General features: G+C 45.8%; 1 protein-coding gene across 1 annotated transcript in view; it reads left to right on the forward strand.

Moving 5' to 3' along the window:
* The window catches only part of ATP9A (ATPase phospholipid transporting 9A (putative)), a 1,385,006-nt gene that overhangs the window by 1,239,688 nt on the left and 118,751 nt on the right, over positions 1-26,567 (forward strand). Inside the window, exons 24-26 of the mRNA XM_069651153.1 lie at positions 10,373-10,437; positions 22,401-22,509; positions 24,013-24,070. Of these exons, the coding sequence (XP_069507254.1) occupies positions 10,373-10,437; positions 22,401-22,509; positions 24,013-24,070 (232 nt within the window). The remainder of the gene's footprint in view (positions 1-10,372; positions 10,438-22,400; positions 22,510-24,012; positions 24,071-26,567) is intronic.

Below are 26,567 nucleotides of genomic sequence, written 5' to 3' on the forward strand. Positions count from 1 at the left end.
AAACTTGGATATCCTCAAGGGCGTCATATATGCTCTATACGTTATATATAGTTGTATTTGTTTAAGTCTAGCATTTCTTGACACCTTCTTATGGTGTCCGAGTGCCCCTTCCCACATTCCATCCTCCATCTGGGTTCCCACCTCTGCCTCCCAGTCTAGCCACAGTTGCGTCAGATCCTTCCCAACTTTGGACATCATCATCTCAAATAGCCTGGAAATCTCATGCCCCCCCATCTGATATATCATATATCATTTCTATGATGGCATCGGGTTCTTCTCCTAACACTGTTTCAGGCCACGTTCCCCGGATTCTCTGAACAATTTTATGGTATGTAATATATTGGCCCGCATGCAATCCTGTCTCCTCCCCGAGGACCTCAAAATCCAAAATGGCCCCCATCTGCCAGACATCTCCTAGCGTCACCAGATCCCACAGATTCCCAATGGGTCCTGAGTATAGCTCTAAATTGCCTATCTTCCCCTGCCAACGCCACCAGCGGCACTTGCGGGGAGCACGGAAATGGGTTCTCCATCATCCGGCACGCCCTACGCCACATCTGCCACCCAAGCATCATCATCTTGGGGCGCTCTCCAATTTCGGCCTTGGGCAACCAGATCATTTCCTTTAAGTAAAATGGGGTACAGTCATGTCCAAATAACCTAGATTCAGGGGTCGCCTCGTCCGAAAACCACTGAGACACATACTGCAGCTGACTTGCTACATAATACACCTCAAAATTGGGCAGTCTTATCCCCCCTTTATCCTAAAAGTTCTGCAGCTTCCACAGCACCACTCTGTTCCGGGTACCGGCCACAAGAAATCCCTGCACACACTGTTAAGCTTAGCAAAGAACCCCCTGGGTATCATGTATGGGACATTGCTAAAGTAATACAAAAGCCTCGGCAGGACCACCATTTTCAGCATTGCACCCCGTCCCATCATAGCTAAGGGCAGCTTAACCCAAAACTGCATACACTTCTCAATTTTCCTGAGTGCAACCTCGGTATTATGCTTCTGCTCCTCTTCCACCGTATGGTACACATCTATCCCTAGATATCGGGAAGAGTTAACCTCCCACGGTATTTGTAACACCGGTAACCTCGCCTCAGGAGTTCCCTTATAGTCGCCTAGTGGAAACATGCTGGATTTTTGGGGGTTTACCGCTATGCCGGACAGTGCTGCATACCTCGCCATCACCTCCAGTATGTACTGAAGATTTTCTTCTGGGTATCGTAAGTCATCTGCATATTAGGAGATCAGATGTCGTTCTCCTCCCACTTCAATACCTATCGTGTCGTATTGTTGTCTGAGGTGTATCGCTAGGGGCTCCAGGGCTAATATGTAGAGCATCGGGGACCAGGGACACCCCTGCCTAGTGCCTCTACTCAATTGCCACCTCTCAGATATTACTGCACCCGTTCTAACTCTGGCCAGTGGCTCACTATATAGCATCGTCACCCACCTCGTATAACCGGGCCCCATGCCATACTTCTCCAAGGCCGCCAACAACCACGGCCATTTGACCGAGTCAAAAGCTTTGACCGCGTCCAAAGACACGATCGCCATTTCGCCCTCAGCCGTACTGCCCCATTCAATCAGCCGTCGGAGTCGCCTGTGGTTATGGGTTATATTCCTATTCAGGACATAGCCCGTCTGGTCTGGGTGTATCAGTTTGCTGATCACTCTCTGTAATCTGTTTGCCAGGACCGCCGTCAATATCTTGCTGTCCTGGTTTAACATGGAGAGAGGTCTGTAAGAGCCACAGCTGTGTGCAGGTTTGTTAGGTTTAGGGAGCGGTATTATGACCGCCTCTCTGAGTGTTTCCGGCAACCGTCCCACCTCAAATGCTTCGTTGAGCATGTCCAACATCGGGGGAGCACCTCTGCCTTGTATGTCTTATAGAATTCACTTGGAAACCCATCCGCCCCAGGGGTCTTGCAGGAAGGTAATTGCCTCACCACTTCCTCTAGCTCCTCCAGGGTGATCGGTGCATCTAGCTCCTCCCTTTCCTCCTCGCTTATCATGGGTAGTCCTATATCTCCTAATGTTTCCAATATTTCCTCTCGGCTACTCCCCACCCCATCCGCATACAATGCTTTATAATAGTGTGCAAACTCTTCGTTGACACCCTCTTGGGTGTCCACCATGCTACCATCTTCCCTCATTATTGATCTAATCGGGGTCCTTGGCGCCTCGCTCTTATATAGCCACGCTAACAACCGTCCTGTCTTATCCCCACCCGCATGCTGTCTCTCAACGTACTTCTTATAATTAAGGTTGCTGAGCCTTTCCCAGTGTTCCACACATTTCTGTTGCAGCCTCGGTACTCGCTCCATGTCTTCGCATCCACCCTTCATTATTCCCTCTAGTTCCTTCTCTGTCCGTCGTAGATCAGTTAGAACCCCACCCTGCAGGCCCTTTGATTTTGCTATTGCAACCCCCCGCATCACTACCTTGAAGGCTTCCCATAATGTACCTGCCGAGTCAACGCTGCCCGTATTCTCCTCAAAGTAATTTGCAATCTCTTCCCTCATGTCCTCCCTAAAGACTGGGTCCCTGAGCGCTTCAGCACGGAGGCGCCACGTCGGGATCCTTGCCCTCGGGGGGGCGGTACTGCCACCCCAGAACCAATGGCGAGTGATCAGAGAGGACCCTCGCCTTATATTCTACCCGGGCAACCTCCACCATCACATCCGACGTAGCAAAAATATAATCCAGCCTCGTATGTAGCTGATGAGGTGCGGAATAATGAGAGTACTGCCTGTTTTAGGGGTATCTGGTTCTCCACACGTCCACCAGGTGAAAATCGTCTAGCAGTGTCTGCAATGCCCTCGCCGCTGGGGAGGGCCTATCAACCCTGCCATCCGATTTGTCTACGTCGGGATTAAGTACACAGTTAAAATCACCACCCCAGATCACTACGCTACCCATACATGTGCCGAGGTTGGCGCTCAGAGTCCTGAAATAGGCCGCTGTGTCCCGATTGGGGGCATATGTGTTTATAATGCTGATCTCTTTATTCTCCAACAATCCTCTCAACATGACCATCCTCCCATCTGTCTCCGCCCACTCCCGCAATGGTTGGAACGGAACATGCGGCGCCACCCATATTAGTACTCCCCTAGCATACGCAGAGTATGTCGAGCCCATCACCACCCCTTTCCATTTCTTAACAATCAGCTCCATCTTCTCCCGTGTCAGGTGCGTTTCTTGCAGCAGCGCGATATCTATCCTTTGCCTCCTCAAATACAACATGACCTTGTTCCTTTTCAGGTAGCTATTTAGTCCCCTGACATTCCACGTAATTATTTTGAGGTCCCCCATAGCTCCTTCCCGTCCTCCATTTCTACCTCCAAGAAATCCCACCCTTCTGCGCGACACGGATTCAACCATACAATCCTGCTATATGGGCTCATGTTTAAACTAAAACTCAAACTCCCCAAAACTATATACATAATCAAACTCCCCACCTCCCTCTCCTCCCCCCTCCCATCCCTTCCCCAACAACACCCTTCCCAACTGTTGCCCAGCTCCATCCCTGGTTCTCAGGCACCCCCACATCTAGCCCCGACTAGTATACTCAGAGCTCAGTAGGGTGAAGTCGCCCTAGTGGCCACTTAACAATTAATACTAAATGGGGGTGTTAAGACTAGCTCCGCTAGGCTCCTCAAAAAGCACCAGTTTCAGAGCACACAACACATTATCTAACCTGGTCTGGTCTCATCCACTAACAGGTCATATCAATGACTATAGTCTAGTCCCGTGGTCTAAAACCGCTCCCTCTCCCACTGTTCTCGGTGCTCATTACTTATCTCTTCCATCTCCTTCTTCCGTCTGGATACCGGGCTCCTGGGGGGAACCCTGCATGTCAAGCCATCCCATGGCATCCTCCGGAGTGTCAAAAAACAAAGTCTTGTTCCTGTGAAAGACTTTCAATTTCGCCGGATAAAGTAGCATGTATTTATGACCTGCTTCCCTCAGTCTTCTTTTGACCGCCCCGAAGTTCATCCGGCTCCGCTGCACCATCAGAGTATAGTCTGCGTAGGCCGTTATACTTGCCTCCCCCCGCTTAATTGTTCCACCTTTGCAGAAGTGTTCCAATATCCTCTCTCGGTCTCGGTAGTTAAGGATCTTGGCGATAACTGGCCTAGGCGGATTGCCCGGCAGCAGCCTTCGCGTTAGAGCCCTATGCGCACGCTCCACAGCAAATCCCTGAGACAGGGCTCCTCCAGGTATCTCCTGCAGCAAGATGCTTTCCACCAACTCTGTGGGGTTGTGGCCCTCCATCCTCTCAGACAGACCCACAATGCGGATGTTGTTCCTTCGGGCGCGTCCTTCCGCTTCTTCCGCCCTACTCTCCAGATTGCCCACTCTCTGTACCAGGATATGCAGTTCCGACTTGTGTGAAGCACAATCTGCTGTGTTCGAGCTCGTCTCTTTCTCAAGGTTCTCTGTGCGCTCCGCCAGAGACCTTACGTCCTGTCGGAGTATATTCACTTCTACCTGCACTTCCCCGACCTTAAGATCCAGCGCAGCTTTCAGCTCTGACACCACTATTTCGAGCTTAGCCTCCCAGGCCGCTTTCAAGTCCGCTTTCAAGTCTGCAATCGCAGCCAGGACCTCCTGATTCGTGCCCGAGGCAGCCATGCCGCCTGCGGGGGGCTTATCTTTGCTCCTGGCGCTTTCCGGGCCCGCCGGTGTCCTGGCAAATTCGTCCAGCGTGGGTTGCTTTGCTTTTAGTCGTGAAGGCTTGCTGGACATGGCGCGGCAGCCGTATGCTGTGGTGCAGCACGCCTCTTGTGTTCCACTAGTGGGGGAGGCACCCACTCAGTTTCAATATCTTAGGCCTTGCCCAGGCTTGGAGGCATCAGCTCCACACCAGCTCATCCGGCCTCTCCCCTTGCACATCCGGATCAGGCTGCAGTACCCAACAAATCCACTCACACGCACCCACTGTTCACACTGAGTGCCCTCCTGCCACTGATACCATGTAACAGAGTTTCTGTACCTCCTTGTGTAGTGGCAGCTGTGTTTGCCTTAGATCGTAGTTTGGTTGGGTAATGGTTTATTCTAGCCGCATTGCGGTCACTTAAGGGAGCCGCAGTTACTCCGTGTATCGCGAGTCCTGTAATGACCAGCAAGCATCCCGTAGGGGTCGGATTCAGCCTTAGTTGGTTTGGTTCCCTTGTTCCCGGGTGGCCACCATCTTTATTCAGCCGCACTCGGTCTTCCCCGGGTGCGGTCCTTTTCAGTTCAGCACCAACCATGTGTTAGCACTGTGCATGCGGCTATATCTTCACTTCACTTAACTTATGGCTTTAGCTGATGTTTCATAGTATATTTGTGTCTGCTCCCAGCACATCTATTGTTCCAGTTTTATTGCCTGCTGCTTACGGCCAGTGCACTTCACTGGAAGTTGCGGCCGTTTCCAGAGTGTTTCGCCTGGACCTCCTACTTTGTGCTATTTCTTTGGAGGGGGGGGGGGCATCTGCTGTCCCCACCCAAGGTCCGCCACTCTTCCTGATCTCCAAGGGGGAAGGGGTCCGGGGGGGCCCACGGTTGTCTGCTCTCAGCCTTCTCTGTCCCGCTTTACTCCGCACTCACCGGCTTATCACTAAGCCTCTGTACAGTGCTTCCGTGGTCTCCGTCGTCAGCCTCGTTCACACAGCCAGCTTCTGGTGCAAACCTGACACGGCTCGCCGCAGCACACTGTTATCTCCGACAGGCATCCACGGGTTGTCCGCCGTCCACCACTGCTCTCCACAGTGAATGCACCCTGAAGGGAGCGCCTCAGATGTCCTGTATGCGGCAGCGCCACTCTCATGGCTCGCACGCCGCAAGCGTTTCGACTCCGCTTTGCTCGCGGGCGTCTCCGCTCCCGGCTGTGTGCCCCACGCGCTTGTTCGCGCTATTATCCAGATGGGGTCTCCTTGGGCTTGGTGGTTTCACAGATGCCATCCTTTGCATGCTGTGTCTGCCACGTCGCTCATTCTCCCGCGGCCCCCGTTCCCTGGTGCTGCAATTTTCGGTGTTTGGCCCCTGCAAGCTCGTGTCAACACGGCACCCGATACATGCTCGCAGTCAATGTATCACACGTTCTTGGCAGTCCACCCCGCCTCCGCGCTTCATATCTTCACGGGTCCTTCTGTCCCGAATGCGCCGCCATTTTGTCTTTGTTGTTGTCTCTCCCAGCCACAAAGTATCAAATCCTCCGTCTGCCTGGGTCTATTCACTCGCGGATACTTTCTTGCTGTTCCAGGCACCTTCATGCATCGATGATGCTATTTCGGAATCATAGTCTGCTGCCGGGCAGCTCGTGCTTCCCCGGATCAATTGATGGATCACAGAGCCCAATCTAGATGCAGCCTACTCCATGGCCGCTCAAGCCACGCCCCCCCTTCTGGAGTAATCCTTATGCGGTATACTTCGCTTCTCCTACGTTCTCATTTGCACCCTTTTTTTCTGGCGTGTTGTCCTTTTGATTTGCACTGCGCCTTCTCTCACTGATCAGCCCTGGAGCACCTCTGGTCCCCCCCCAACCCACGTGAGGACAGGAACGGCACCACTGGCTGCTGATTTCGCCCACCACACAGGACCACTTAGCCCTCTCCTTAGCCTCGAGTGGGTGGAGGGGGCGTTCACACCTTCCAGGGGCTCTTCTGGCCCCGAAATAGGGTTTGCCACACTGATCGTCACTTGAATGCTTTGCAATATGAGGAATCCACCACCATCCAAGGTTCCTCTGGTGGCCACTATGTCCACTGGGCCATTACGTTAATCCTTGAACACTACGTAGGGGTGGGGGGGGCAGCTTTGCCAATTCTTCAATTGTATAGGTGGCGCTGGGTGGGAACCCTCTCCTCACGGTGTTTGTGTCCCGGCGTCCATTTTGGAATAACCTGCACCAATTTTGCATAGTTACCCGTTAGGACCCTCGGGGCATTTCTGGCTACATGACATTTGGACACCCCATACCTTCTCCCTGATTTCAGCACCTTCGCACATGAGACTGTTGCCTGAAATCTGTGAAACATTAATGTGGTCGTAGAAGGACTGGTCCCAACACAAGGAACAAAACTAGAGGTGCAGGCCCTAGGAGATACGGACACAGAGACAAGATATTTGCACCGCAATACACTGCAATGAACTGCACCACACCAGGGTGAGAGAGCACAGCAGGTCCCAGTATGCAGCAAAACACCAACTCTTGCCTCCCTCCAACGTCTGCTTCAGGGGTACGTTAGCCAGCCACACATGCCCAGTCTCAGCGCAGTTTACTTCAGGGTGCGCAGCACATCAAGCAATAGGCGAATCGGAACAGAGACCTACAGGATCATTGTTATCATGTCTGTCTACAGAACGTGTGCGGAGAACGGATACTTCTGCTAGTTGTGCATACAAAAGACACAAGTGTTCTTCATATTTCAAACAATTGATGCACAACAGATACATTGGGCCTCATTACGAGTCCGGCGGTATCCTGCCGGTTTTTCTGGCTCGGTTACCGCCGGACTCGTATTACCATTCCGCCTCTGTGATTCTCGGAATTACTGGGGCATTACAACCCCGGTGACCCGGGAATTCCGGAGGCGGAATTCTGTAAATCCCCATTCCCATTGAGTCCCATAGGACTCAATGGGAATGGGGACCATGGAAACACCGGCACCATCTCCTGATGGTGCCGGTGTTTCCACGTCCGCCTGCAGGCGGGCGGAGTTAAACCCACCAGGTCAGACCTGGCAGGAATGACATCTCTGCCTGCAGGACTCGAGATCACCCAGTATGGAAACAGCGGTGGTGGCGGGTTTACCGCCACCGTTATTTCTATACCGGGTGACTCGTAATGAGGCCCATTGTAACCCTTAATTGTTTTCCGTATTGAAAATGATTTTAAAAAACATAATGTTAATAATAAACAGTTGATAGCTTAGTGAATATGCACTGGATTTAAAATGTGTGACATTCACACATTAGTAATTGATTACTGCAAAGACGTCAAAAGTAAAACAAATCTGCTTTATTTGGAAGTAAACAGCCTACGTGGTGTGTGCTCTGTGTTTAGGAACGTGAAATGCTGCAATTATCATTGTTTTTCTAATTACACAATATGTAATTGAGAAAACCTTAAATAGCTTGAGAAAAGAGTTTGGGAAAGTGACCCACACATGAACAGTAAAACTGGGTTCATATTTCAAAAAGTCTTTCAGTTAAACCCTCACTCTGTCTTATCAGCTAGTTTTTCATATACAATCAAAACATAGTTTTTTGCTTGTATTCATAATAGAAGAAATAATGGCTAATGCATTTAAACACTGCCCGCGTTATCTTTTTTTTTCATTCATTCAAACGTCAGAGGGTCTTGCTTGTAGTACTAATGTTCTACAAATAGCCACGTTTGTAAAGAGGAAACCGTACAATTGAGGTGGTGACAGAAAGCGTCCTGCAATGACTAATAGGGTTAATAGAAGGAAATTCTTTCTTCTCTGAACAATGATTTTGACTGTAAACAGTTTAAGGTGTGGGTTTGTACCAGGGTTGCTATAAAGCAGGCGGCATTTAAGGACATTTGAAGTCTTATTGTAGTTCAATGAAATAGAATTTAGTGAATATGTGAGTAGATTTCAGATGTAAGTGCACAGTACCTACAAAACATTTTATTGATTTAATTTAGACAAACAGTACTGCTTAATTATTTGGTGATAAGAGTGCATTTTAAACTTAGGAATGAAATGTGGGTTCCATACCGAACTTAATTGGATAAAATCCACCACATACAGAAATGGCATGCATGAGAACAGTGCCAATAAATGTGTTGCCTTTACGCTAGTTCAGTGAGAGATGTGGCTCTGTTGCAGAGTCCCGTTGCTGGCATGCGTGTGCAGATGAGCAGGAATGGCAAATACAAAATTGCAGACCTGCTTTTTCAAGCTGCGCTCTGCCTGCCTCACCACATAACTAATACTCAATTAGATGCATGGTTCAGGTGGTAGAATCAGATCAAACTAATTTGTCTTCCCCAGTAATCCTCACAGAGTGGTGGATGCAAACACTCAAACATTCATAACCAAATTTGGGAGGGGACGCCATGGTATAAGAAGGCTTTCCCTAATCATAGTTATGTGGTTATTTGTAGACTGAGTTTACGGCATGGGTTTGTGGTGAGTTGGTGGTGCAGAAAGACGATTGTGAAAGGAGTTTGAAGTGGATGACACTGGAGGTGAGAGGACAAGAAATATTGGGAGGTGGTGGCAGTGGTAGAAGTGTACTGAAAAAAGTTGTGGAACTGTGGTCTCGGCAGGAGAGAGGGAAGGCGGAAACACAGTGCAACATGTGACAAGGTGTTGAGACCGGTGCATTGCAATAGTCTGAAGTGATTAGTAACTAAGGCTCCTATCATAACTTTACACTTGCACTAGGACATGAATGGACAAATCCTCTGTATAAAATGGTGAATATGGTCGTAGAGGAATGGTAAACAGAAAAAAATAAAAGTAGTGAACCAACGCTCCCGACCGTTCCCGCTCACTTCGATCAATGGGTGGTGGTGGTTAAGGAAAATCAGGAGGAGGTTATAGTTGAGTATCAGGATGAAGTTGATGTTGGTTATTAAAGCGTGATGGGATTGGAACCTCAGAAGAAGCTTCAGAACGCTGGGGAGGTGATAGCTAGCAAGAGTTGGAAAGATTGAGGGAGTGCTACTGTCCCAAGATTGGTTTTAGGTGAGGCCCTGTTCTGAATGAGTTGAGCCCACAGTGGGAGGAATAACAAGCAGTGACATAATGTCTAGTTGGAGGAGGAGGAGAACAGCTATGGCAAAGAGACTTGGAAGGGATGGGAAGACAGGACCCTATAACAGGTAGGTGGTTGAACCCTCAGGAGTGTGTCAATACCACCTGGGAGGAGTAATCCTGGTTGTCCCCACTGTGGAATACGAGGGAAACTCCACTGTTCCTGTACTTGCTGTACGAAGCCTAATCCACCAGCGCTCTCTACAGCTGTACATAAGGTGGTGATATCCCACCAGAGGAGTAGCCATTCTGGGGAGGAGGGAAGAGAACATTGGCATCAAGATGGTGAGAGACAGAGGAGAGATCTGCCAACTGGAAGTGGGATGAACTTGAGAATGCAACAGCAAAATAGGAAATCAGATTTTCCTAGACAAAACTGTAATTTCTAGTACTTGAAAGTTGAGGGGTAAATCTTTACTTGCTCTAATCATACATGCCAGAACATGCTAAATGGTTTGTTTTAATCAATACAGAGTTTGTTCGCATTCATTATATGTGAAACCAAGTTTGTACTTTTTCTACATATTTTGCATTGCATTGCAACTAACCAAATGTTGGGATCGTTTTTTTTTTGTCTCTGCAGGCTGTTTTCTCATCTGTATTTTACTTTGCTTCAGTTCCTCTGTACCAGGGATTCCTCATTATTGGGTAAGATAACTATATATTTGTGTTTTTATAGGTCCCTTTTAGGTCTGAGATTTAGCAATAGGTCACTGCAACATATTACATTTTTTAAGGTCATTAGTGTGTGTCAAATAGTCCAGCCCAGTGGAATCAGTGTTTTTAAACCTCGGATTTCTGGCACTAAATAAATCATTGGTCACCCTGTGTAGGATACTTTATGAACTCAAACTCTTGTGCACAAGCTACAAATCTTTTCAACTCAAAATATAGTACTGAAATCATACAGCTAACCCATTCTTAATTGTAATTACAGTGTGGAACTGAGCTAAACAACTATGCTATCTTAAGATACATGCAATTGCCACTGTATAGGCAATATATCCCAAACAAAACATTCTGCTGTAAATAAGTGATTAATGGTAGTTTATATGATACTTGAATAAGTTTGGGATGCAGTGATGCATAAAGAATCAGCATGTCTGTTGGGGCTGCTAAGCCAAGTAAGAACTGAAAGATCTAGCTTACAAACATGGCATCTTAAATTAGAGCTACATACACGAGGTTTAAACCTGGCCAGGCCCCAACGAGGGGCATGAAATGGACCTGGGGAGTGTAAGGGATCAAGAGTAAGACACAGTGGCATGTTAAGTGTTAGTTACAGGCTTTTATTCATCATAAAGGAAAAAGAGGTTTGGAGAAATCATATCTATCCCTAATCCTAAAAGGACTAAGGACTGTCTGTGTCAGGATATTAAACCAAAAAAAGCATCCTGTGTCCAAAAACCTTAAACCGACCCTTACACGTGAAACTCAATATAATGTGCAACTCAAGATTTCTCTAAGCTATACACTTATAACTTTCATTCAAAGTTCAAAATATAGTTATAAGGTGCAGAAAAGAAGGAATAATGTTTCTCCTTTCCCCTATGTTGTGTCTGGTCTTCCACTGTCTATCCGGTACTTCCGGAAAGTGTCAATAATGTTCCACTGCTTCACAGAGGGGCGACTCTTTTCCCTGCATTTCTCCTTTTTTACAATGTTTTACTTCACAGTGTCAAGGGGAATGACTCCTCCCTTGAGTCTCCCTTAAGCACACAGTTCTTTTGAATATTTCAATCTCGTGCTCTCTGGATCTCAGTTATCCTTAAACGGGTATGATTCTTCCCTTTTCCGTTGTTTGTCACTGTTACACAATTTCAAGGAGGGGTTTTAACCCCTTACCTTTCTCACTCCTTTTCCTATTACTGGTGTCCTCTCCTTCCAGGGTACTCGCAACTTTATTACTCCTCCCATTTTCTGAGTCTCAGTTATTTTGAAGAGGTATGGTTCTTCCCTTTTTGTATTGATTGCCACTGTTTCACAATTTCAAGGCGCGGTCTTGACCCCTAGGCTTTCTCAATCCTTTTTTACTATCCCTGGTATACTCTCCTGCCAGGATATTAAAAACTTTGTTACTTATCCTTAAACGGGGAATTATTCTTGCATTGTTATATTGTTTATCACTATTCTGCAATTTCAGGATGGGGGTTTTACCCCTGACTTTTCTCACTTCTCTTTTTATGCCTGGTTTACTTTTCTGCCAGGGAATTTTATGTCCTTTCGTTGGACGAGTCTCAGACTCTCCTCGCTGTTTGCCTTTTTCAATATCCGCCTGGGCTTTTCCATTCTCTAATTCACTATGTCTTGCATCCAGGAAATAATGTTTTTCAAGTACTGGGTCACCAAACCTTTCTTAACATTGTTGGTATTCATTTTAAATATTCCAGATCCTTTAATTAGGCTCTTTCTGGCAGGCAACAGGACAAGGCATTCACCCTGAAGTGCCCTAGTGTCACGTTCTCTCTCACTGGGCTTACCTCACATGTCACCGTCTCCTTTGCTCTCAGCCCTCTGACTGGAAGTGCATCATATTAGCCGCTTGGTTCCCACTTTGCCTTCCTCTGCTTTTGGCGGCTCCAGCTGCCTGAGGCAAAAATGCAGCAAACTGCACTTGGCTCGGCTTCTCCACACACCGTTCTTGTCAGTCTCTGTGCTGCGTGCTGCACTCTGCTTGTCTCCGATGTCCCAACCAGCGTCAGAACAAGTTGTATTCAGCAGCAGTCTCCGTCTCGCTCTCTCACACGTTCTGTTCAGCTGTGTCCGTTTTAAATGTCCCAGTATTGGCTAGCATTTTCCAAAGACTTGAATGCTGCATTATCTTACCGCTTCTATTCATCCTCATTACGCCATCCCTCTTCCTTGTCTCAGTACTCAACTTTCTACCTAAAACCACCTCCATAACAGGAGCACTGATCAATGCTAGATCAGTCGTGGCCCACGCCACTGAAATAGCCGACCTCCTTACCTTAGATAACCTTGACCTCCTAGCAGTCACAGAAACCTGGCTTCTTGACGCAGCAGGACCAGCCCTCTCCCTAGCAATACCCAAAGAGTACCAACTACTAAGACTAGACCGCCCGAACGCCAGAGATGGTGGATTAGCCATCAACGCCAAATCCAACCTGAATGTAAGGTTAACAACACTGCCCACCTTAAAATCCTGTGAACTCCTAGCCGCTAAATTACGGATATTCCCATGCCAAACCCTAACTATTTATCTCATTTACAGGCCACCAGGGCCGTTAGGCCTTATCTTAGAGGAATTATCCAGCCTCTTAGCGCGCAACACAAAAAAGTCATCCTTAACCTAGGTCTTAACGACCCAAATGAAAAACAAGCGCAAGCCATCGCTACCATGCTTGAAGGGCATGGCCTCAAGTCCTCACCCCCACCCACGACAAAGGGAGAATACTAGACTGGGTAGCCACTTCCAACTGCCCTACTACTATCACTAAAATTACACCCCAGCCTTGGACTGACCACTTCCTCATCAATTTCTGCTTAACACTTAACAAGATGCCCAGAATTGATAAAGGAATACCACCATAGGTTCCTACTAGATCCAGAAAAAACATCACACCATACAATATCCTACCCCTGCTCCTCCCAACCATCAATGCCTTGCCATTTGATTCTGACCCAGACACCATGGTTAAAATATACGACACCATGGCCATAGCCAATGACACCATCGCCCCACTGAAAAACTGTAAAAGTAAACAACAATCCCAGCTTAATACTTGGTTCACCCCCCATCTAAAAGAACTGAGACTGGAAAAAAGGAAGCTTGAAACTGTATTGCAACAATCCCCTACAGCTGAAAATAAACTTAAACTCAAACTGTGTGCTACGAATTATAAGAAAGCAATCATTTAAGATAAGAAAGAAGTCTGTAAGGACCGAATTTCCAAAGCATGCTCCAATACAAAGGAACTATTCGCAATCTTGCGAGAACTCGAATCCCCCATATCACCACCTGATAACGTACCCAAAGACAAGCATTGGTGTACCAATATCCAAAATGCCTTCGCTTATAAAGTAAAAACACTACAAACAAAAATTGCTATAAAAAAAGCCTTACTCCCTCTTCGCCCACCTAGCCTAACACCCTTCAAATTCTCTAAAGTTTCCACTCATGAAACTGAAAAAATCATTGCCTCACTAAAACCATTCAATTGCAAAGACGATTACTGCCCGGTCCAGATAATCGAGGATGCCGCCAAAGACCTTGCCCACTTTGTCACTAAACTCATCAATGCCATGCCTCCTTCTCATCTAGCACTGTCCCAAGTAGCTTAAAAGAGTCCTGGGTTCTCCCCCTGCTTAAAAAACAAACCTTAGACCCCTCCATCCCCACCAACTATAGGCCCATCACTACTGTCCCTTTCCTCCTGAAGATAATTGACAGTGGCCTATCTCCAAATACACAAATACCTGGAGACCAACCAACTCCTTGGCACTCGTCAATCGGGCTTCAGACCGCAACACGGCACTGAGACCGCCCTTATAGATCTCAAAGCCCAAATTGACGAGTTCAATAATAAAGGAAACACAGCTATGCTGCTCCTCCTTGATCTGTCGGCGGCTTTTGACCTAGTGGACCACGCAGTACTCTGCAAACACCTAGCATCAGCCGCCCACTTCTCAAGTGAAGCCATAGCCTGGATCAAATCCTTTCTCGACAACAGAAGCATGCGAGTCTTCTCCACCTTAGACTCTGCAGACCCTATCCAGACAACATGTGGAGTCCCACAGGGCTCTTGTGTCTCGCCAACGATGTATAATATTTTTACTAAACCTCTATTCGACAAATTGGACAGACTAGGTATCACCTACACAAATTATGCAGACAACACCCAGATCCTCATCCCCCTTTCGGGCAATTTCACTACGGATAAAGCTTTAGTAAACAAAATGTACACCCTCATTCAGGCATGGATGGCAACCCATGGCCTCTGCCTGAATGATGAAAAACGGAGATCCTCATTCTAGGCTCACCCAACAGCCTAAAAAAACTCGATTGCAACTACAGATCCTTCAGTATTGACGGCAATATAATCCCTGTCGCCAAAGAGGTGAAAACCCTCAGTTTCTATTTGAACTCCACTTTGTCCCTAAGGAAACAAGTGAACTCCCTGGCCTCATCCACAGCCTATACCGGTAAACTTATTAAAGCATGCAGACCCTTCCTCTCACCAGCTAGCTGATTTTCCTAGCCAATGCACTAATCCTCTCAAAACTGGATTACTGCAATGCACTTTATGCAGGCACAAATAAATACATCATCAATAAACTTCAAACCCTACAAAACAACGCGCTCAGAACGGCTCTGAACCTCCCAGCTAGAGAGCACATCTCGAATGTGCGGAGAAAATACAACTGCTTAAAAATTAGCGATATGATCACCTTCAAAATTGTCACACTAACATTCAAATCTCTGAACAATGCAGCCCCCCCCATACCTTAGGGATAAAATAATAAGAAAAACCACTGCACAACCAACCAGAACAGCCAACTCTTTCTGCCTCCAAACCCCTAGATTCCGACTAAAGAAAACAGGAGGTAATAGCTTCCCTGTGCAAGCAGCCCAGTACTGGAACGCCCTACCAGTTGAACTGAGAAGGGACCAGCCCTACAACAGCTTCAGGCACCATACCCGCACCTGGCTTCGACGCAACGACCTCTGAAACTGGTGACCCTGAGCATTGTGATCTGATGACACACGTACCCCTCCACTCTTACATGTAAAATGTACATAATGTATTTACTGTATATAATTTGTTACCTTTCCACCCTTACAGGTATAGAATCTACATAATATAATTACTGTATACAATTTATGTTACCTACGACCTGTAATATGCAACCTGTAACCAAGTTCTAAGCATTCTTGTTATTTTGTGCACCCAGCTACCCAACGGTTTTCTGGCGCCCTACAAATAAATAAACAAACAAACAAACAAGGAGGTATGGGGTAAATACTGTTCTTGACCATGAAAACCCAGGAATTCTCTATCTACATCACAATAATCCATACAGCAATGTTGCAAAGGCACATGGGTGTCATTAAGAATTACAGCTGAAGAATTATTCAGATTCCGTATTCTTCTGTCGTCCTGGAGTTGGTCCTCCACTAGTTGTCCTCCTGCAGACAGCCACCCCCAGAGTCAGTCAGGTAGCTTCTGCCTTTCCCTGGCTACATAAGAAGCTTCCCTCCAGGGAATCTGTGACGATGTTGCTGGATTGAACACATACCCTTCCCCTAGGGTTGTTGGTCTCTTTGTCCTTTAGGGGCAAATGATATAGATAATCCACTTTCCCTGGTTCCTCCCCGTTTTGGCATTCTCGACAAGATGGAAGGTCAAGAGACCAACACCTTGTTGTTTTGGACTCTCCTTTTATAAAGAAAGATGAGATTTCCCTGAACTTCGGAGGGGATGCTTTAATAAAAAGGCGAGCTCTACTCTTTTGGGCTCTTATATCCGGCCCTGTGCAGGCCAGCTGAGAAACCCATTGGGCAAACTGGGGTATGTTACTCCCTATAAATATCTGCCGGAAATTGTGGGATCACAGCCACTGTTCCAATAGGAAACCCTACAAAAGGGTATGTCTCAAATAGTCCATGGACCCAAAACATTTCTTCAGACTGGGCCCTGTGAGAAACCAGAAGGTGTCTCACCCACTAGTCCCCAGGGATCTGTCATGCAGGTGGCCAGGTTAGATCCAGTTCCTCTGGGTGGACCAGTGCGGGGGGGGATCACCTGGATGAGGGGTCTTCGGGGGTGGGAGAGGAATACCGGATGGTGAGACACGGTTTGCCCTTCCCTGTTTCCCTGTAACACCTTTATTGTATTGTATTGTATTGTATTGTATTGTACTGAAACTTATAGAGCGTGGTCAAGACCATAAGGCATCAAGGCGCTAGGAGAATAGAAGAGAGAGCAGCAAACCCAAGGAATCAAAACATAAATGTTTTGAGACTTTTATGCAAGGAAAGAAAGTCAGAAGTATTGCATATACCAGAAGGGAGGGCATTCCAGCATAGGAGCAAGCACAGATAAGGACCCTCCTCCAGCCCGGGTCCGTTGGAAATCGAGGGATACTGAGCAGTGATTGGTTGGCCGAGCGGAGGACTCTACTTAGTATATAGAGTGAGTGTCTGGATTGAAGGATCTCAGCCCCAGCATTGTGGGTAGCCCTGTGTACAAGGTTGGCCAAGATAGATGCCATTACAGTAGTCAATTGATCCCATAATGGAGGCTGTAACCATTTTTGATCTGGAGTCAGTCGAGAGAAAAGGAAGAACCTTTGTTAATACTTTAAGTTTGGTAAGGCCAATTTGACAGACTGACAAGATTTTAGCTTCCCTAGAGCCCAAGGACATCATTTTGATTCCTAGGATTTTGACAGCAGAGCAGGGTTCGGGGCAGGAGCCAAAAGAGGTAGGCCAGTAGTCAGAGATCCAGCTGGAGCCAACCAATAGAATCTCAGTTTTATCTCTATTTAATGTAAGCCAGTTGTTGGCCATCCTGACACCAACTGCCGAGAGACAGAATTCCAGCTTCATGAAGACAATGGAGAAGCCTGTGATGGGCAATGGTGTTGAAAGAGAGGATAGCTCAGGGGCAACATGCTCGCCTTGGAAGCAAGATGACACGGAGCACCACATGTTTGATCCCCGGGTCCGCGCTTAGAAACCTCTGGGTATTAAGTGCGTTATAAATAACATAACATATCATATCAAGGCTGCGCAGCGGTCAAGGAGAATAAGAGCACCAACCTCCCTGCGGTCCTGGAGTAGAGCGATGTCATCAAGAAGAGCCACCAAGACAGATTCAGTACCCATTCTGGGACAAACCCCGGCCTGGAAGAAGATGGTTGATTTCAAGAAAGGCAGAGAGTTGAGGAGTAGCAATAGATTCAAGCAGTTTGGATATTTAGGCACTCTAACCCCCTGCCCCTTTTACAACACAAACACTTTTACACAGACAGCCCGCTATGAGAGAAAACAGACGTACACCAGAGTAGTACCGTCCTTGGCTCCAAGAACAAAGCAGCGTCAGTGAAATCAACAAAGCCGGTGATTTGAGAAGACTGATAAAAGACCAGTCTGTGTTGAAGCAAAGGTTGCAAGCTGCAACATTGTATAGCGAGCGCAAAAACAAACACTGTTAAAACACATGGGAAAAGAGACGCAAGTAAAGTTGAACTGCTGATGAGTTATTGAACTTTAAAAGCAAGATACAATACCTTTGACAGAGTGATGCGGCATCATGTTGGTGCTCAATTAAAAGTCTTTGTAAGGTATCACGCTGAGAAGTGGCAAAAGTGAAAGATTTTGATGAAGTAGATACATTTGCTCCTAGCCGGCAGTGGGAGACCAATTGAAGGTTTTGTGTTAAAGTGGCTCGGAGCCCGGCAGAGCGGAACATGGGGTGAACAGTAAATCACCCGAGAAGTTGTATATGTGAAATCCTAAGACGAAAGGAACTTTAATGTTTGTCGTGTTGTATCAGGCCCTCTGAAAGAGACTTTGGTACAGAAGGCCCTGATGTTGAGGTTCTGAACTTCATCCTTGAGCTAGAGAAGCCATAGAGTGTGCTAAGCTCGAGTTTGCTGCCTTGTCCCATGCTGAAAACGTGGGGAAGGGAAAATCCTGACATTTTTTTAACACTTTTCTTTTGCATAACATTGTTTCCCACTCTTTGTATTTAGAAGTAAGGACAATAGGTTTATAAGTATAGGCCCTTTTATTTTTACAGACTCGACTAGGACTGCATTATTATTTTTTGATGGTCGTAGCTTGCTCCTATCTTTAGATTTAGGATTAGATAGGCGTTTTTCAAACCCAACTGAAGTTCAATAAATACCCTTCAACTGTGATAGCTTTTGTCTCTTTTGCTGTTTGATACCATGCTTTCCTTACAAGAGCTGCTTTGAGGTGTGTCATGCCCTTATTAGACATTCTCTAGAATTGCCCACTTCTGCTACTCTCCTTACACACCACACCTATATCCAATTTTCCCTGGAAAGATTCCTCAGTGAGATTCTTCATTGAACTTCTCTGCTAGCAACACCAAACCTTGGCTTTCTGAATCTCTTAATTCTGATACCAAAGCACTCTCAGGCGGGGATCCAATGGCTTGCTTGTGTGCTTAATACCAAATCAATAACATTCTAAATATGACCTTGGTCTCATGCACATATTGATCTTGTGAAAGGAGTGTTTGGCTTTAGTGTAGGTTGGTATTTGAAACCTGTCGTTTTGGAACATGACACACATTTGTGACAATGCTTTGGATGGAGATTTCTTGATGTCTTGAAAATGTGTCTCAGGCCGCTTTTTTAGTATATGGCTTTGATGTAACAAATGAGGCATTGTGGTTTTTTGTTGGGATTCAGCTGATCAGCTGACATTTGTATGGCCTTTACAAAAATAGCTTTCCTAACTAGAGATATATGCCATGCTTTACTTTCTGTTTAATATTAATCAGGGACTATTTACTATGTCATGAGCATTTAATTGAAATTCTTTTTATGTGGGTTTTATTGCTGTGTGCTTTTATTAATTGTGTTCATCATTGTGGTCACATCAAACACAATAAAATATGTTTCATTGGATCACAGACCAAGAAGCAAAAGTGATTTCCTAGGCTTATTGTCACCCATGGCAGTTATGCACACAGAGATAACCTACTTCTCATTTCTAACATCTGCTGTATCTTGTCTGCATGTATTGTTAGATACCTTTTATAAAACTCGAGGTCAAGGCATTCTTGTGATGCTTTCAATAGGCAGCTTGTGTGACACAGTTTAGATAGGCAGAACTCTTGGGCTCTTGGGCCCTGAAATGTAGGAACCCAAAGTTCAGGAAATTAGTATCCCAAAAGTGAGCAGACAGTTGAAGCCATTGATCCTGGAGAGAAGAAAGTTCCATGGTGAATGTGAGTATGGAAAGCCTGACCACCAGATTGAGGTGTTGGCTGGCGGTAGACAAAGGAGTGGACCGGAGGGAGCTGAGGTCTCTTGCTGGGGTGTAAAGTTAGAATTGAGAGCTACAAATGTACCCTTGCTCCTTGGTCTGATAGGTTTTTTGGTACATGATGCAGGGGGACTTGATGCAGTTTATTGCATTCACAAGGTTGCTTTTCCCTAAGAAGTTGGTGCTTGCTCCACCACAACAAAGATCATAGGTTTGAATCCCCACAGATACATTGCTATACATTACTATAGAATAGCGCTGCACTATAGCCACTAAGTACATAACGGTAAGCAATATTCTCTGGATCTACCACCAGAGATGATACTGCATTTGGCCAACATTCTTCTCTATCTTGTCTGATGAAGCCACGCCTGTAGTTGTCACATCTGACTGCCCTGCATGCCCTTTAGGTATGATAATGAGTTTCCTTGAATTTGAGAGTAGATCATATAAGGGAGTGGTTCACTCCAGAGGTAGATGTTGGATCAGGGTCAGGGTGATGGCAATGGAATCACCGGTCTTGTTGAAGCTGCTTTAACACATTTTCTGATAACAGAAATTCTAATGTCACAATAGGAAAATTAATACATTTGTGTGCATTTTGTCTCTAGGAAACATGGAATGCTGTCCCTGCTAACTGTTTTGCAGTTTCTTTCATGACCATGTCACGGTTGTTGGTCCCCTCGATAAAACTCTAGTTGCATTTGTCAACATGTGACCGTTAAGATCCCACTTCCAATTCATCCATGTTTGTTTCTTTAACGTGAATGTTGTGCCTTGCCTTGGTGTATCTAACTAAGAATGGGATTAACAGGACTTAAGACAAAATAATGTTTATTGTGTACAAACAACTGAAGAGCAGCATAAGGGAGAACCAAGGATGGATATTCCTCCATAAAGGTGTTGAAGCAAGAGAACTTATATTTGAACATTCCCTGCACACAAGGTTACAGACCAGTCTCTTATTGGTTGATCCTGGCCTGTTGGAGAGAACCTATCAAAGATCAACAAGTATTTGTACCAAATGCCAAAGTCCAAAACACAAAGTCACTCAAAGTTATGAGATCCGGTCTCCCCAGACATGTCACCTATGTAAGTCAGGTGGCCATCAATGTCTTCCCCACCAAGTTTGGGTGGAATGTCAGGCCTCCATCATTATAACTTCCTCCAAAGGCACAATTCTTTCTGGATTTGCTTCTTGAGATCTCCACCCAGGCAGAACATCAGTGAACACCACAGAGCCAGTGAGTCATCAGTCATTTGCTTAAGAGTAGGTATGTTTTGTTTCATTGGTGGACGACCATTACCAGCAAATCTGGTTTGAGGGGTACCAGTTGGTGCCACTCTTAACCAATTTCTCCTTTTACTGTAGTGTGGATTGTAAAGGCTTCTTTTGTCACTGGTGGCCTTATTCTCCAACCTATCCAGTTGTCTCTTGGCTACCAGGTAGCTTTGCTCTTGTGAGTTTTCTTCAGGGTTGTCTGGTCTGGAGCCCCATGTAGCTCTTGCCCCTAGGTGAACGTGGTCTCCCACCAGCCGTGCATGATTGCCTTTCTCTTCCATGACTGCTCGTCCCCCACAGATCGCTCCCATCACTTCATGTTTCCTCTACCTCTCTGGCTTTTTTGACTTCGTCAGTTTTAGGTCAGTCAGCTCGTACTGCTCTTTGCGGTCTGCTCTCCTCTTCTGTCTCCTTCCTCTCCTGTACATTTCCTTTTTCTGATCCATTTCTCCCTTCTCTTTATGGTATGATTTGTTGTTTGTTCCTGATAGCAAAGGGCCTCTGCATACATACAGAAGTCTCTGTGGGCACAAGGAGGCTTGTGGAAACCTGTGGAGTCCTCTCCTTGAGTGCCCCTCTTCTTGCTATTCTCATTTTTACCTTTATTATCGTGCATACCATTGCTGAGTCACAATAGGTTCCTCAGGGAAGTAGGAGTGTGTCATACAAATGAGGCAAGGGATGGGATGGTTGAACCCCCGTATTCCTCCCCCTTTGGAGAACACATCACGTATCCCCTAGCCTCTTACCTGTCACATCATCACAGAACCCACAAGAATGTATCCACAGTGCCATTTAAATACAGTTTAGCAAACATTCTCTCCAATTGACTATTTCCAAAGATTGTTTAAAAGATACCAATGTCCTCTGTTCTATTAACAGAACAATTTAATTGTATTTCTTATTGGAGGCATGATGTTCAATTGGGCCTTTTGAGGCTTCATGGGACATTCTGTGATTTACAGAATACCCAATTTTTTTTTTAATAAAGGTCACCAAAATTCCACTTCTCCTTTCATTCCTGAAAACAGACCATACGCAATGGCTAGTTATCAATTTGTTTTTTTGTTTCCCTTTCTTTCCTAACATGACTATCTTCTCCATTTTACACAATATCCTTTTTACAATTAAAAGAAAATCACTCATCTCAATAGCCTCCAAGAAAGAAAGAAATGTCATTGCTAAAATAATGATCGAACATAATTGCAAAATGTTTGAGATCTTTCAATTTTTTAAGCCACTTAAAGCTGACCTGCCATAGTTGTTGCTGTATATTTTTCAGAAAGCTTTATGGTTGAACTTGGGTTATGCACTGTTTTTAAATTCCCTCTTTCTATTTCACAGATATTCCACAATCTACACCATGTTCCCAGTCTTCTCTCTGGTCTTGGATAAGGATGTAAAATCTGAGGTTGCCATGCTGTACCCAGAGCTTTACAAAGACCTTCTTAAGGTAATAAGGAGGCATCATTTGAATCTCCTGCACTCATTTTCAATTAAAGCCATTTTGGAGTGTTTCAAGTAAAGTCCTCCAAAAGGTAGCAATGATTTGGGGAAAACAGTAATTACCCTCTATGCCTCACCGGAGGTGAAGAAGCACTTATCTTAGCATTGGGAAGAGTGTGTAGTATATTGTAACACAGGGGTCATTAATTACCTCAATAGATTCACCAGTGTTTTAACCCTTTAATCTTTCCAAGTGACACTCTTTTCATCCTTTGCTCTAATCAGACCTTTCTGTAATAGTATGTTGTATTTGTACTACGTGAGTGTTAGAATAGTTCTCTACTTTAATTCATGGTTGAGTTACACGGCAGTCCCAGAATGCCTGATAGGGTAAAGTGATGCAGGCTTCGTTTTCACATTATAAAATGAAGAGACTTGACTTAAATGGTCACAAATATTGACCCTATTCAATAGCCAGACTCTTGATTGAGTCTTTAGCCAACTTACTTTCTATTTGTCATCACTTTGGTTGAGATATGTTGAGGATATAAAAATGGCATGTGCCTACTGGGTGAAGTCTAGACTCCTTGTATGTATGTTTGAATGTGCTGGATTTGATATAGTACAGAATCTTGGCCCTGAAATACTACACTTTTAGGTGGCAGGCTGTAGGATCATCACTACACAGAAGGTGAAAACCTTGGGGTTTACTTGGATCAAAATCTAAATATGCAAGCCCAAGTTAACAGCTTGGTTTCTGCATCAGCATGTTACGTAAGGTTATTATCACAGGTACGACCTTAACTTATGGAAAATAGCTGTGAGACAGTAGCTAGGCTTATTGTTAGTACAAAAATCAATTATTGTAGTAGTCTTCTGGTTGGGGTATGCAAAGGCGACTGTGCCATACTACAGGTAATTCAAAGTAGCGCAGTGAGGGCAATAGTCGCCCTAAAAAGAGATCATATATATGGGAGGCAAGAAAAAAACTATATTGGCTCCCCATTGATGCCAGAATAGAGTACAGTTTGTTGTTAATACCACACAGACATCTGGCTGGATCCAATCCACAGTATGTAGCAGAAACATTAAAGAGGAAACCCATGCTGAGAGCACTTCGATCCAATGACACAAACCTGCTGGTGGTGCCAAGAGCTAAGCTTACCCAGGTCAGTAAAAACGCCTTCATTGCAGCGGCACCTAAAGCATGGAATGCCATTCCCCCCGACCTGAGAGAAACAAAATCATACGACATGTTTAAAAAGAAACTCAAAACCTTTTCGTTTTGATAACTACATGCATTCTGGGATGGTCAGTGCTTTGTAGTCCACCAGCATCAGTCTAGTTGTTTATTATGTCTTACCATCTACTTTACAGTATAGTGACCTTATGTCTACGGGCACTTAGTGCCTGGTATGAATGTAAATGTAAATGTAAACCCTATCTATGAAGCTACAGGTTTATGTAAACCAGCTTCCACTGTTAATTCTTCTTAATTTCTTTTTCCTAGGGCCGTCCTTTGTCCTACAAAACATTTTTAATATGGGTTTTGATAAGTATCTACCAAGGTAAGAAAATGTTGGGAAGTATAAGAATAATGGATTCATTTCAAATTTCTAGTATACCTTATGGGGAATGTTTCATGAAACTTAGCGTTATAACAAAGTGGGCTTTCTCCATAGTCCAAGCCATGCAATAATGGTCTTCTTTGAAGTGACTGTTGCATGCAGGGAGGATACACATCCATCGAACAAAGACAATGTTAAATAAAACTGAATGCTAAGCAGAGATGGATTGGGATTTCACGAGAATTTGTGAACGGTTGGTGCCTGCCTCTGACCATTATTGTCTAGATTACTTAATATGACTAGTCCGGTATACGGTTGTTTCAAATCAGATCTAGAAAATGCATTTATTGAGCATTGTCTTGCTGTATTGAGCTGTTCAGCGCTAATGGTCTGCCCAAAACCCAGCTTAGCTGCAGCAGTCTTTTCCGGACACCATCCCATCCAGAGCCCAGCACAATACCCCAGAAATGAACCTATCCTAGGCCGTGTGCAAGCCGAGAGCTTTTCCCAGTGCACATAAGTGAACCTATCCTTGTCCAGAGCCAATGGGCCTTATTATGAGTTTGCTAGTCCGGAGACAATGGTACTGGTAAGCTTGCCTAGACCCGTTGTATCCGGACCGGCAAACTCCGAGTTGTGCTTGTGGGTGCCTTTCATTCTGCCAAGTCTGACCTGGCGGAATGAAAGGCACCCTCGATCACAGAATGCCTGTAGCACAGGCACCGTAATGATTGGCGCCGGTGCTACAGGCATCCCCATTCAGCCCTATGGGGCTCAAATGGGAATGGGGATCACCCGATTCCGACACCCGCGAAAGGGCAATTGCCGGGTCCGGCGGGGCCGGAATACCCCAGTAATTGCCCATTCGTGGGTGCCAGATTTTTTCGCAAGTTTGGAGGTAGCCTGCCTGTATTACAGGCATGACTACTGCCAAACTTGTAATGAGGCCCAATGTCTTTTACCAGCTGAAACCCCAGTAGAGCAATCAGAAAGAAATGAAGCACAGCCATACTCCGAACCATAGATTGATCCCAACATAGTTCTGTTCTGGCCCAGCCTGGACCTCATATCTGCCTAGCGATCAGACCAGAGCTCAGAGAACATCCCATCTCAAACCCAATCCCCTGCTGGAAGCCCAGCTCAGATCAACACCCACCCAGAGCCTGGTTATATCTGGTGCCCAGCCCGGCTGAGCAACTTTTAATATCATTGGAGCCCTAGGTACATCCCTGCCTCAAAGGAAACTAGTGAAATTGTCAGGAAGTCTGAATCTAAAAAGTCTGTCACTGTCGTGTCGAAAAAAACCTACTACTGTCCCTAACACTAATCTAACATAACTGTGGAAAGATGGTCTTTTCATAAAGTAGGAAGTGTTCTTTGTGCTCTCAAACAACAGAAACGTTCCCAGTCTCGATGGTATTAAAATGTTGCAAAATAATGTTCTAAAATACAGGATTCCAAGGGCTAGTGTTGTGCTTTTTTCCCCTAGACTTATTCTTCTCTTAAGTCTATGGTTAACTCACGAGGAACTGTTGCTTGACTTCAAAGTTCATGTATCCTACAAGCTTGGCATGCTTCCCTGCCAAGCCAGTGTTTTCTCTTGTAATGTCTCTTTTCTCCTTTCTGGGTCCCAGACCCTCTTTGCTTCAAACTTTGCGTTAACATGTGGGTGCAAGTCCTAGACTTACAAGGTTGTGTTGTATCTACTTGGTTCACTCTCCTGCCAAGTGTACAACTCCCTATCAGTTGTTTCAGGGTCCAAGATCCTCTCTTTCTTCAGGGTCCCAGACCCTCTTGCTTTTGGATGCAGGTCCCAGACTCTTGCGGTTGCATTGTTTCCGTTTGGTATACTCTCCTGCAAAATATACAACTATTATTTTCTTCCTCATCCCAGACCCTCTTTCTCTTGGGTCCCAGACCCTCGTTCTCTTGGGTGCGGGTTCCAGACTTGCACCTTTGTGTTTTATATACTTGGTTCACTCTCCTGCCAAGTATGCAACTCTCTCTCCTTGGTTACAGGGTCTGAGACCCTCTCTCTCCAGTTTCTGAGCCCACCCTGATGCCTCCCCGGACTTCGCACAGCTACCGTGCAACCTACGTACCTGTTCCAGTCCTCCTTCGCTGTCCCGATGCTCCCCGACCAGCTGTTTTCCTATTGGAGGCCCCGGTAGTGTTCGGGCATCCAGCGCTGTCTGAAGAATCCCTGCCGACTGAGGTTTCCCTTCGGTTGCACGTTCTGTTTTCCCCAAGCTTCACCTTGCGTCCGGGAAAGTCTCTTGCTATTCCTCTCCGGGGGGAAGCTTTCCCTTGCTCATATCCCGTTCGCCCCAGCTTGAACTTGATTCTGGCTTTTTTTTGGAACTCGCGCATCGGGCTGATGTATTTAGTTTAGCCAGTCGCTGGGCTCAGAAAGCTAGACTGTTCACGTGAGTAATGCTTGTACTCCTGGCCATCTTCTTCGTCACAATATCAACTTTAAAGCTGCATGCAGAGTACT

The sequence above is a fragment of the Ambystoma mexicanum genome, chromosome 3p, assembly GCF_040938575.1.
Source record: "Ambystoma mexicanum isolate Mex_15411 chromosome 3p, UKY_AmexF1_1, whole genome shotgun sequence".
Taxonomy (NCBI): Eukaryota; Metazoa; Chordata; class Amphibia; order Caudata; family Ambystomatidae; genus Ambystoma; species Ambystoma mexicanum.